This window comes from Astatotilapia calliptera, chromosome 3 (genome assembly GCF_964374335.1).
Source record: "Astatotilapia calliptera chromosome 3, fAstCal68.1, whole genome shotgun sequence".
Classification (NCBI taxonomy): domain Eukaryota; kingdom Metazoa; phylum Chordata; class Actinopteri; order Cichliformes; family Cichlidae; genus Astatotilapia; species Astatotilapia calliptera.
Window position 1 is genome coordinate 14,160,941 of NC_137424.1, and position 13,938 is coordinate 14,174,878.

Sequence of the window (13,938 nt, forward strand, 5' to 3'; positions counted from 1 at the left end):
GGTGTGCAGCTACTGCATTGCATTTGGGTAATCTCAGTATCTCACTGAACATGCCTCTTTACTGGCCAGCATGTCATGGAGTGGGTGGGAGGAATCATCTAGCATTGTTCTCGTCTTGGACAACATCCACCTCTCGTAACTGTAACTCTCTCTACTCCAACACGCTTCCCTTTACCGTCTGCAGTTAGTTCAAAATGCTGCTGCACGGGTTCTAAAAGGTACTAGAAAGTATGATCACATCACCCCAGTTCTAGCTAATTTACACTGGCTCCCTGTCAAATACCTTATACTCTAAAATTCTCTTCCTTACTTTTAACATTTTAAACAATTTGGCACCCAGTTATCTGACTGAACTCCTCAGCTTGTATAACCCCAGGACAGCACTAAGTTCATCTTGCCAGATGCTCTTAGAACAACCTAGATCGCGGCTGAAGTCCAGAGGTGATCGGGCTTTTGTAATTGCAGCACCGACACGCTGGAACAACCTCCTGTAGTTCTGAGTCTATTCATTCCTTTAAATCGCGTCTTAAAACTCAACTTTTTACTTTGGCTTTTGAATCAAATTAGTTTAAATCATCATCAGGCCTGTTTTATGTTTGTCACCTTTGATTTTTTTTGGTGTGTTTGTTGTTTATTTGTTAACTTTTTTCCCTTGCATTGCCTTTCAATGACTCGAATATTTTTGCTGATTGTTAAGCACTTTGATCAACCCTGTTGTTTTAAATGTGCTATATAAATAAATAAACCTTAAACCTCTCGTACACCACCTACACCAGAGTGCAGCTCCACCCCAAAATGTTACTGGCCTTGCAGATGAGTTTATTGAGTCTGTTGGCATCCCAACCCTCAACTACAGCATGCAACACCATTGAGGATGGCACTGGCTGAAAATCCCGAGCATTGTCTGACAGATGTTAAAAGATTACAGCTGCCTCAGGAAATAGCGACAGCTCTGACCCTTCCTGTAGTGTGAAGTAGTATTTTTCTTTTAACCCGGTCCAGTTTATTGTCATTGTGTACTCTGAGGTATTTATTATCCTTCACTGTGTCCACTTTGACCCCCTGAATTAAAACAGGTGTCACTGGTTTCCTGGTCCTCTTAAGATCCACATTTATTTCCTTGGTGTCTGTCACACTGAGCTGCAGATGATTCTGTGTGCACCACATTATATGACTCCATCTCTTTACCCTGACCGATGCAACTAACCATCACAGAGTAAGCAGAGAACTTCTGAAAATGGCAGGACTCTGTGCAGTGGCTGAAGTCTGTGCAGTCAATAGCTGCTTGTGGTGCCCCTCTGTTGCTGATAGTTTTTAAACCAAAGTTTTTCTTTATCTAAATAACGCACTAGCATATCAAGTTGTTTTACCTCTTCACTCTAGTTATACCGTCTATAATGCATTTACTATCAGTTTAACTCTTTGCTCCTCTCTCATACTTCCTTACTGTAATTTTAAAACTATCCATTAATCCTTTAGATATATTTTTACAGGTACATCCACATGTATTTGGACTCTCACACAAGTTGTTGTTTTTTTTAACTGTTTACTGAAACAAATTCCAATTATAGTTAAATAACAGACATAATCTGTAGACTCTCAGGTTTCATTTGAGGGTATCAGTACATTACAATACATACATTCAAATTAGATGAAGGTGTTTCGATTCGATGAAATGTTGTGGTTTGTGATCACACGCTGGCTGTTTTGATGTGTGGCTCCTCCCATTGGTGTATGTGTGTTCTTTGAATCTCCTCCCTCCAGGCTGGGTGTGGGGGTGTGTCTGTGTATTTGCTGGTGAAACAGGTTAGAGAGCTTATTGGCTGATTCAAACAAGCTCTTGAAGTCTGGATTGGATGATTGAATGGACAGCAGCCTCTTAACCTCCAGCTGACAGCGCCCTCCCTTGTCTGCTCTACACCCAACAAAGAGCTAGTTGTTTGTAGTTCTGAGCATCTGTGTGAGAAAGTCTTTTCGTACAGTGTGAGCTGTTTGTAATTACGATATCTTTGTGTTGAGCTAAAAGCATTTTTGTGAAGTCTTATTCATGTGTACACATTGAGCACTGCAGCAGTGAGTGAGAAGCCCTTTTTCTCTTTTTTGTAGGAGCTTAGGTTAGACAATTGTCTTGTTTGCTTTTACTTTCTGAAGACGGGAGAAACCTTTTTGTTTGTTATTTTGATATTGTTCATATTTGAAGAATATAAACTGCTGATTAGCCCCTTTAGTTAGTGTGTTGCTGGCCTGTCATGGGAGTCGTGGGAGTGGGGAGTCGCACCTGCATGTTGGGTCCCGGTTACCCGTAGGCCGGGTCATAACAAAGGGTCGAGGAGTTTCAGCCCCTTAAAATGCGTCTACCAGATCAACTGCCCATTTGCACATGTGCGAAGGTAACTCTACTTGGACAAACTGCTCGAAATTTGTTGACAGAAACATTTCAGTGATATTGAGTCATTCTGCACTCCAGATGCGTTAATTGCATTAAACATTTTTAATCGTGTTAACGGATTAATTTGCGTTAACCCATTATTTTTGACCGCACTACTTTAAACACAGTCATGTAATCTTTATCTATTTTGGGATTAGGAACTTCTGTATCATCATTAAATATCCACTAATGGTATCCAACTCTTGCTTCTTAAAACCACCCTCTCTAGGATGTTTATTGTCGGTTGACTCAGCCAAGTCAGTCAGAAATGACTCCACACAATCAAAGAATTTTATTTTGGAATATTTTTTTGTTTTTAGTAATTCCTTCCTTGCTTTCCTTTCTTTCCACAGCAAATCATATTCTGTTTTATTTTTCATTGACATACTCTTAATTTAATGGCCCCATAATAAAGTATTATATACCAGCTAAATCTCAATCACTGATCCCGAGTTTCCTCTTCTTCATTTACGGCACCAACAAATTACTTTGGACATCATGAGTAGGACAGTATGTTGTTGCATGTCAGTGCTGCTTTATTGATCGAGACTCACCAGCCCTTTTATTTGATAAACACTTCTACAAAATAGAAGTATGGGGCTGTACTGCTTCCTGTCTATTGTAATGAGGAACGTTGGGTTGCTAGCAAACAAAACAAAGGAGCTAACAGCGATACTGCAGAGTCAGAGGGAATATGGAGACTGCACAGAGACCTGCTATCTTCACTCTCGTTGGTTTGATGCATCAGTGAAGGTGATGAGATGGAGTGCTGGGCTGGGCTGGACTCCTTTGTCATGCGGTGTGAACACAAACATCTAGAGATCAGTGTGACAAAGATCAAGGAAATGATTGTGGACTTTAGGAGAACCAGGAAACCAGTGACCCCAGTTTCAATGCAGGGGGTCGATGTGAAAATAGTGAAGGACTATAAATATCTCAGAGCACACAGTGAGAAGAAAATGAAGCTTATACATGATTTCAATAAGGGAGCTCTGAGGTCTCACATCTGTCTGATGTCACTCATGCTGTGTGATTAGTGTGGTATCATACATAATTTTTATAACTTATACAATTCATATACATACATGTCATAGAACCCTCCAACGCATAGTGAGAGCTGCAGAGAGGATCATTGGTGTCTCTCTCCCCTCCCTCCAGGACATTTACAGCACCCGTCTCACTAAAAAAGCCCTTTGCATAGCGGCTGATCCCACGCACCCAATGCAAAGCTTCTTCAAGCTGCTGCCGTCGGGGAGGAGGCTGCGGAGTCTCCAGGCCAGGACCAGCAGGCTGAAGGACAGCTTCATCCATCAGGCTGTCAGGAAGCTTAACTCCCTCCCGATTCTGCCCCCTCTCCCCTCTCTCCTCCACGGTCTCACTGAACTCTGTCACACACACACACACACACACTCTGACTCACTCACTGGCCTGCACCAGTTACCAGTCACTTTGTGGAGCATTGGACTGCCATTACCTCATAAGACTTTGTTGTTACACTATCTCTTACCGTACATTACCAAATCTCCATTTGCACTATTTGCCTATTTGCACTACTCTGCCTGGTTTACACCCAATGTCATTTACCCATTATATTGTATATTGTATAGCTTTCTTGTTATATGTAAAATTGTATTGTATTTATTAAAATTTTTACTTTTTAATTATTTTACCTGCATTTTTTAATCACTCTTATATTTAAATGTTCATTTGCTATTTTATCTAGGGATTGAGAGTAACGTCGTTTCTATTCTCTGTATGTCCTGTACATGTGGCAGAATTGACAATAAAGTTGACTTTGACTTTGAATTCCTCATTTAGCCCCACATAATAACTGGTGTTGTAATTTAAACTGGTCATATGTTTTCAGTCTCATTTTCCCTCCGGCTGTGGCATCAGCTGAGCTGCAACACCATGAGACACGTGTCTGTTTAGAGCCGATCCTTATCTGAAAAGGAAGCTAAAGAAAAACATGCATTTTTATTTGCTGAGATGGTTTGTAGTGGACTCACCAGTTTATTTCTGAATTGCTAAAACAACTCTCATTCTTCGAACTCATTTATTGAATCAACACATTACAAATAAACTCAATCAACACTGGCAATGTTTGCATATTCCCCCTAACACCTGGGATTGATTATTTAAAGATAGTTTTCACAATAACCATCGATTACCTGTGCCTATGACGAGTTTCCTGAATATAATAGTATTTAAGGAGATCGGTGGAAGAACTATGAGGTAAACGGTCGCTAATCTAATCGATGTGCGTCATTAAATATATTTATTTCTAAACCAAAAAGCCTGCTCACACACAGGTTCGCCAATAAACTGTATGATGCCTTTAAATTTAAATCACGTTTTATAATTTGAGATCAGAAAAGTCACACTGAGAGTAAACGCAAGCTCCAGCAGCTCTGCGCTAACAAAGCAAGGCACACTGGCTGCGATGACGTTATGTTGACCACACAGATGTCCACGTTAACCTGACCAGCACAGGTTAGCGTGGGCGTGATTCCTAAACAAGCAGCAGGTGTTAAACAGCTGGTTGTCATCCGCGTGACACACAGGGAGACCCGTCAGTGAAGCCGTCCAATCGGCGGATGCAGCACGTGGAACACGGAGAATATGTAAAAAATCTAATCCGGTGTAAAAGTCATTTAACGTGAAACACCGGGAGCTACTAGCAAGTTCCACGAGCCACCATTTCTGTATTTAAAAAAAAGGTTTACGCTTCGTAATTACACGTCACCTTTCGTCACTACCGCACCTGCGCAGTCGTCGTATACATTTAGCAAAGAACGGTCACAGAAAGGCAGAAAGAGAGAAAATACACTAACCTAACCGGAGGAAACGATTTTATGTCCGTAAGGATTAAAGCTATAAGAGCCGATAGAAGCCGACTACAGCGGAGGAGTCGGAGCAGTGACGGGGACGGTAAACAACCGTCGATGTGCCTCTGATATCCGGACATACAAGTCATCTTTTTTTCCTGAGTAGGAAGAGACGAGTCGCCGACAGAGAAACATCCAGACTGCAAGCATGAATCCCGAATAGTGAGTTTCACATTAAACACAATCAGCTGCACGGCTGTTGTTATTGTCTTCTTCCAGGAAGTATCATTGTGTTTGGCTAGTTTTCTGCTACATCACACCAGGCTGGTTGTGCTAATGGAGAACAGCGGCTCGGCTTCTGTAAACAGGGTGCGAACAGCTTCTTTAACGTGTCAGCTTTCCCAGTGCGGTTTCTCCACACATCAACAAATACTTTGCTTGCTCGTGTCTCCCGTTTCCCCCGTGACCGCGGACCTTTAACCACGACCCCCTAACAAAACAGTGCAGTGTACACTAATGTAGTAACAAAGAAAGAAACGCGGTTATTGTTCGTTTCAGATACCAGAGCCAAAACGTGTAACGTTACCAGCTGGTGATTGGGCTGTACTGGCGTGTTATGGCTGACCTGTAGCCTGGGCGAACAGGCTCCGCCCACTGTTTCCCCTTTCTCCATGGAGACGGCCACAGTATGGAACACTCGACAAAAATACGTTTTTAGTCCCACTTGCATTTAAACTTTACTATTTCCATAGCAATGCTTTTTAGATGTATGCAAAGGCAGCTCATTTGTGTTGTTTGTGTAGGCTGTTGCTAACCAAAAACATAGTGTCCACACTTTAGTTCGAAATTCTTGAATGTCACACCATGGAACTTGTTACATTAATTACCCTGAATGTGTCCATATCTATCTAATCTACAAACACACACACACACGTGATATAAATATTTATACGTTTAAGGAATGTACAAGGGATTATGACTGATTAATCGTACACTCATAATCTGCCTGTGCACTCCACAGTGAGTCCTGTTAAACCGCTGTGTGTTCTTGGACCTGCACCTCAGTTTCAGGGTGCTGTCAGTCTTCTTATAACCAGGGCAACTTTATGTAGAGCAGCAATTCTTTTTATCAGACAGTTCTTCTTTCCATGAGGTGCTATGTTGAACTTCCAGAATGAGAGAGTGGGGGAGCAATAACACCAGCTTCTCACCTGAGACCTCGTAACATGACGCTGAGTAGGAATAAATAGCTAACTGGGCACAATTTGGACATTTGCACTTGAAGGTGTTCTCACTTTTGTTGCCAGGTTTAGATATTAATTGCTGTGTGTTGAGTTATTTTCAGCAGAGGTAAATTTACACTGTTATACAAGCTGTACACTGACTGCTTCACATTGCATCAAAGTGTCATAGCTTCAGCGTTGTCCCATGAAAAGATATTATAAAATATTTACAACAATGTGAGGTTTGTACTCTTTTGTAAATATACATCCATTAGTGTGTAATTACATTTGATACATTTTCATAGACTTAGAATTAATCCATTAAGTTTGTGGCAGTACACCAAAGGTAGAGGACAGAGAACTCGTAGGCATCACAGGCTGTGGAGGCAAATTTAATTTCATGTTCGCACCTTCAGAGTCTCGATATTAAGGGTCATAGCTAAGTTTTGTCATCTGAGAAGGGGTCCCCTTCACCTGGGATGTGAAAACACGATGCAAAGTAACAACCGGCATCTGAAAAAAGTGTCCTCTCTTTCTTCTTTCTTTAAGTCTCATCTTCTCTAACACACAAAACACTGAAGGCCTACACTCAGAGTCAGAGTTGTTTTGTCTGCTGCAGCTATATGCAAATAAATTGGGAGGAGTAAAGGCCCCAGTATACTCACCGTTAGGCACAGGAAGTGGCTGCAGTATTCTTCTGAATGATGGGTGTTGCCACTCAGACAATATTGGTATAAAAGTGTTAACATATAAGGGGAAGAAGTGCAAATCGAAAGCAAAGACTCTGCAGCGTTTATTTATTTGCAAAGTTTTTTCCACAAACGTCCCTCCCTCTTCTTCTTTCACTTCTCCACTGCGTAAAACTCTGTAGGTCTTCTGAAAAAGAAAGTCTCACGTCAGAAGTGCTTGACTAACTGGTAGAACTCTCAAACATGTCTCACAAATTTAGAGGATCATCATTTAGCCTGGAGAAATAGTTTGTTGCTTTATAAGAAAGCCCTCCACAAAGCCAGAACATCTTACTATTCATCACTGATTGAAGAAAATAAGAACAACCCCAGGTTTCTCTTCAGCTCTGTAGCCAGGCTGACAAACAGTCAGAGCTCTGTTGAGCCAACCATCCCTTTAACGTTAACTAGTAATGATTCTGTGATTCATCTTTCTGAGTTAACTTCAGTAATTACCTCCTCGAAGCATCAACGTGTCTTCTATATCCCGATTCTACAGGAGTGCTCACAGAAGTCCTGCCATTAAGTGACGTTTCAGTCTTAAGTATGATCAAACTATCTCAATTAATCAGCACAGGCCTTAAAGCTGGCTGTAGTTAAACCGTATATATCACATTATGCTTGAATAACCTCCAAAAACAAATGTTTCAACCATAGAGTGCCTAAAATAGCGCTGGCATACTCGTTTTAAACCAACCATTTAATAGTTTTTCTACTTTGAATACTAAAAATCAGAATGAACTGAAATGTTTTATTTTAACCATTTTTTTTATCCATCAGTTGCACACAGAGGTTTTTCATAGATGGCAATGCTGTCACAGTACGTCTCTCTGAGGTCAATCATAGACCTCTAACAAACAAAGAGTCATAGCAAGAAAAAAGTAAGTCAAACAAGAATTCATGAGACTGAAACATAGGGCTGCTCAATTAATCGAATTTTAATCACGATTACGATCTGGGCTTTCAACGATCATTAAAAATGACTGAGCCGATTATTAGCCCCTCCCTCGTGCTTTACTCTCGCGCTGCTCCGTGTGGCAAATCGAGCGCACCTCTCTGCATTTCGAACACGTGTCACAACAATTAAGAGCAGCGGTCTCCAACCTTTTTTGCGCCACGGACCGGTTTATGCCCGACAATATTTTCACGGACCGGCCTTTAAGGTGTCGCGGATAAATACAACAAAATACAACTAGTACCGGTACCGAAAAAAAGAAGATTTATTCATAACACATGTGAAAAGACCCAGGAAAACCGAGTAAACGATAAAAACGATAACAAAATAATGCTGAAAACCGATAAAAACCCTGAAAACTATACATTTCACACCTGAGCCTCAACTCTCTCATACCAAACGACTCACGGACCGGTACCGGTCCGAGGCCCGGGGGTTGGGGACCGCTGATTAAGAGGAAGTTCGGAAAGCTAAGCAGAAGTTATTTGGAGAGGAGAGTGACTGCTGTTGGTTGAAAAGAGAGGTAAAACAACTTCAGTGGTGTGGAAATATTATGGGTTCGCGGAGTCAGAACTCATTTTTCATTTATTTTTTATATTGCAAACATTTGCACTGTTATCAGTATTTGCACACTATTTTATATTATTTTTTTGACAATCTTTAAAGTCATTATTCAATACATTGTTATTGTTAAATAAATATCGTCAAATAATCGAGATCTCAATTTCAGTGAAAATAATCGTGATTATCATTTTTGCCATAATCGAGCAGCCCTACTAAAACATTGAAATTAAAAAGATGCTTTTTTGTGAACATAAAATATTTACAATTTAAAAAAACGTGATGCCCTCAAATTACAGAAACAAAAGTCTAGATAGTGACTATGAAAATGACTGACCACGAACAGCCACAGCTGTCACAGCTTAACGTTTTCTTTGGCGTGTGGGGAGACGTTTAAAACATTTGTGCTTTTGCAGCTCGACTTTTCCGACTTTACCTTTTGCAGCAATAGTTTAACAGCATGTTTTGCAAATTACTGCATTTTGTTCACCGTCACCTGAAGCTCCTCCTGGCGCTGTTATTCCATGTCTGGTAGGATACAAACACACATGCTCACTGCAGTGTGCCGGGTAGAATATTCTCCAGTTGGGAGGGGGCGATAAATGATGCATTCACAGTGTGCGGAAGAAAAAAAGTGAATGTTGCCGTGGTAATTTATACTGGTTTGTTTCAGTAAAGCCATTTTAACCATTGTATGTGGAAACACTTGCCATACCTTTATCGAGTCTATGCGATATATCGCCCACCGCTGATTTGAAGAACGCTGCACTTTTCAGGGGTCGAGTCGTATCAGCTTAACCTTAGCTAACGTTTATCTGCACGCTCCTTTTGACAGTTGTGTTTGAACAGTAATTGTAAAAGGAAAAAAAGTTGCATTGTCCATTGTTATAAAGTCACATAGGTCTGATTGTTGTAAGATGAGGTAATATTGTGTATATTATAGTATATTTATGTTTTTGTTGTGACTTGGTACACATTTGTTTGAGCATCCCTACTTCAAATTAAAAGAACAATGGTTCCATTTAATTAAAGGGGGATTTGCACTTAGTCGGGTCGTATTATAAAATGTTTCCCACTGTTTTTGTTTTTTATTGCAATGGAAATTTTTCAGCCTTGTTCTTTGTATTTCAGTGACTATCTGTTCAAGCTCCTGCTCATTGGAGACTCTGGTGTAGGAAAGTCTTGTCTTCTACTGCGTTTTGCTGTAAGTAGTACTTCCTCACTGTAAGATGTTTTTCACTTCTGTTGGACTGAATGACTGTTTTTAACTGGTTTTGCTGCTGGCCTGAATCATGCTGTCCCTCCTCTTTCTGTAGGATGACACCTACACAGAGAGCTACATCAGCACCATTGGAGTGGACTTTAAGATTCGCACCATCGAGCTGGATGGCAAGACCATCAAATTGCAGATTGTGAGGGCACATGTACACACAGAGCACCACATTTATGGTCTTCTTTTGGGGCTGGTTGAGGGAAATTTGGCCAGAGTGTGACAAAACTTACAATTCTGTAATCTGTGAGATGTCAGCTTTTAGAAAGTGGATTGTTTGCTTGGTTACATTTGGTGGACTGAACATGGGGGTCAATAGTTTATATTTATATTTACACAGCAGACCTGACGCCATGACTGGTGAACCTGGAGTGAGTGAACTTTAGTTTTTGACAAGTCACACCGATGTCTCTCCCTCCCAGCTATCCCAGCTCAAGTTCCTCCAGATTTAATAATCCTCTGATAAGGAGCTCGATCTTCAGTTAACCCTACTGATTTTTAGTTGGCTCTGTGCAGGCCAGTCAGTAAAGTTGTTGTTAGTTTTCTGAAGGTAGTTTTTCACTATTAGAGAAATATGTTTTAGATCGTTGTCATTTTGGGTGACACAGCGATGATGCAAATCCGTTTTTGCTCTGACTGCTTCATGATGCAATCACTCCAGCTCTTGATACTTGGAAATGCTGTGATAACTTTGCATATCCATCTCCTGCTTTGTGAGAATCAACAACTCTTTTTCCTCAAGTCCAAACTGATGTTTGTTTTGATCGTTTGTGAAGTGACAGGTCAAATCCTTGCTGAACTTTTTATACTACATGTACATTGGACGATTTCATTGTAACCACTGGGCAACTCCTGAGAAACAGCCCTACATCATAAACCTCCTGCAACAAGCTTTACACTTTGAAACTCAGACAAGTACTGTTCTGGCAACCGCCAAACTCAGATATGTCCATCAGATCGCCAGGAGAAGTTACCCAACAGAACATGTCTACATAGCCTACCACGTCACGTCTGAGTTGCTGTCCTTCACAATTGCTTCCACTTTGTTATTGGAATATTTAGTATGAAGGTAATTTGGTGACTGTACTTGTTGCACAGGTGGCAGCCTACAGCAATATCACGCTGGCTTTAACCCCTGACAGGGACTCATTTGTAGAAGCAGTTTGCATGCCTAGGTGCTTGATGTTATACACCTGTGGCTATGGAAGTGATCGGAATACCTGGGTTCAGGGATTTGGATCGGCGAGTGAATACTTTTGGCAGTATAGTGTATTCTTGACTCTGCCCTGAGGCGTGTCTACTCAAGGTAGATGTGTTTCCTCAAAGCTTTCTAATTTACCAAGTCATTAAAAGGCTAGAGTCATCTGGAAAACAGAAATATTCAGTCTACTGGCAACTTTATAGAAATGTTACCTTTGTCAGAAATCAGACTACAGAAACTTAAAACAACGACGGTGCAGGTTAACTTTGGTCTATTATTAAGTGTATCATGGATTTAGGGTCCGTTATGGACATTTACATTTACATCTGCAGTGTTAAATGGTAAAAGCAACAGTTGACACTGCTTAACTGGTGGCTTCATGAATGTTTCATTTTTCACAAACACAATTGGTTTTCTATCATAATATGCTTGTTATCATTGTAATATATTAATATATTGTCCCCTTTGCTCCTCTTCGTCCCTCCAGTGGGACACTGCAGGCCAGGAGAGGTTTCGTACTATCACCTCCAGTTACTATCGTGGCGCCCATGGCATCATAGTTGTGTATGATGTGACCGACCAAGTGAGTGAGCATTTTTATGGAGTTATGGTCTATTTAATTAATAAATAAATATTTGCCAATACTTGCTACTTTTATCTGAAGGAGTGTTAACTTGGTAACAAATGACAGTCTTGTCTTGCTATGTTCTCCTCAGGGTTTGGAGGAAGATTTGCCCTGATTTTTGAAGATACTTTGTATTCATGTATAGAGACGGCTTTTTGTTCATATTCATTCTCATTGCACAGGAGTCCTATAACAATGTCAAGCAGTGGCTTCAGGAAATTGACCGATATGCCAGTGAAAATGTCAATAAACTTCTGGTGGGCAACAAGTGTGACTTGACGACTAAGAAAGTAGTGGACTACACAACTGCTAAGGTGTGGCTGCTTATGAATAACTGTGTCTCTCTCTCTCGCTCTCGCTCTCTCTCTCTCTCGAGGTCATTTTGATGGGACCTGATTGTTCATATCAAACATGAAGGCATATCTGGATGGATATAAAACCAGTTCATGTTATTGTTGGACTGTTGTAAATCACTGTCACCCTGTTCTCTTAAAACCTGCCTCAAAAGCCTTCAGTTGATCAGAGTGCTGCACTGAGTAGTGTCGGGGGATCGTCTAAGGAGCTTAGAAAACTTCTTCAGTTCTTAAACCAAATGTTGGAGAGTCCCAGGTATTTAATCCCTAGTGGAAGTTGCATTTTTGAGATCGTGCTGCCTCAACTGCCACTCACATCTTGCATCCGGTGATCTCACTTGAAAGGGTGACCCTGATCAAGAGTGGGTCAACTACCGTCTTACGGGACAACTCCCACCAGGGATTAAACACCTGGGACTCTCCAACATTTGGTTTTAGAACTGGAGAAGCTTCTCAGATGAGAGGTGAAACATCTTCAAGAAACTTTCTTTCTAAACTCCTTAGACTACCTGGATGACTGAGAACCCACACAGACACCTAATGGGCTGAAATATTCTGACTGCAGATTTCTGACTGTTTGCACTTGAATTTTCTTCTTATCTTTTCAGGAGTTTGCGGACTCTTTGGTGATCCCCTTTCTGGAGACCAGTGCCAAGAATGCCACAAACGTAGAGCAGGCTTTCATGACCATGGCAGCCGAGATCAAGAAACGCATGGGCCCTGGGGCCACAGCCGGCGGGGACAAGCCCAACTTAAAAATCGATAGCACCCCCGTCAGGCAGTCTGGAGGGGGCTGCTGTTAAAGGACCTACAACCATCTCAGTGATTTCTCTACTCTGTTCCCTCCCATCACCCGTAGAACTCACACCCCACCATATAGCCCACTCCCACTCCCGACTTTCCCCCTGTGACCTGCTCGGACAGAGGTCTAAACTGCAAAGTCAGATTGAATCTGTATGAGGGTTAATTCAGACCTGTTTGATTAGACAGAGAGGAAAGCAACCAGGAAACACACTGAGACCATTTTATCTTTCGCCGTGGAGGCAGAAGGAAATGAGATACGGCAGGAGATTGGCATTAATTTAAAATGACATGGAGATAAAAGATTAGGTTCAAATTCAAGTGAGGTTATTGCTACGAAACACACACACAGTAGTGATGGCACGAGTTACAAAAATTAAAGCCGTTTGGCCAAATGCATTTGTCCTTGGGCTCCGTCTGTTTTTACTGATCTCAGCCCAAACTTCACTCGCTCTGCACACACTCACTACGCTACACAATGTGGATGACCTGAACTCTGTAGGATGCTAGCAGTCTAACTGTGACGCATCGTTGTTATTCCTGAGGAGGGTCTAGGATGGATGGATGGTCTAGGGAAAGCCCAATCAGGGAGCCCCTCTCCTTCATCTGTTTCCTTCCTCTTCTGAGCCACTTTTTTATAGTGTGTTTAGACAAAAGCAAGGTGAATGTTTTTATTATGTAACTCTTGTTTGAGGAGTCAGCGTTCTTTCGCCTCAGTCAGCCAGTGTACTAAACATGCAGACGTGTGCTGTGAGCCAGCAGGAAGCAGACCCCACTGACTGTGTCGACCAGAGTCTGCTTTCTCTGTTGGTCTGTGTGTTGGAACGGTTACATTTTCCCCCAAAGTTTTTAACTCGAGCACCCGGGTCTGACTTTGCTTCATCATGTATCATTTATTGTGTAATATATAGTCACATGTTCTGTGTGGACACGCCTCGCTCACTCTTTCTCAAACAGACTGGGAC

General features: G+C 41.5%; 1 protein-coding gene across 1 annotated transcript in view; it reads left to right on the forward strand.

Annotated features, from left to right (window-relative positions):
- The first annotated feature begins 4,475 nt into the window (after window positions 1-4,475).
- Window positions 4,476-13,938, forward strand: part of rab1ba (zRAB1B, member RAS oncogene family a) — an 11,589-nt gene continuing 2,126 nt past the window's right edge. Inside the window, exons 1-6 of the mRNA XM_026161007.2 lie at window positions 4,476-5,478; window positions 9,855-9,927; window positions 10,040-10,135; window positions 11,682-11,777; window positions 12,002-12,133; window positions 12,781-13,938. The exon at window positions 12,781-13,938 is cut by the window's right edge and continues 2,126 nt beyond it. Coding sequence (XP_026016792.1) covers window positions 5,465-5,478; window positions 9,855-9,927; window positions 10,040-10,135; window positions 11,682-11,777; window positions 12,002-12,133; window positions 12,781-12,975 — 606 coding nt within the window. The 5' untranslated portion in view covers window positions 4,476-5,464 and the 3' untranslated portion in view covers window positions 12,976-13,938. The remainder of the gene's footprint in view (window positions 5,479-9,854; window positions 9,928-10,039; window positions 10,136-11,681; window positions 11,778-12,001; window positions 12,134-12,780) is intronic.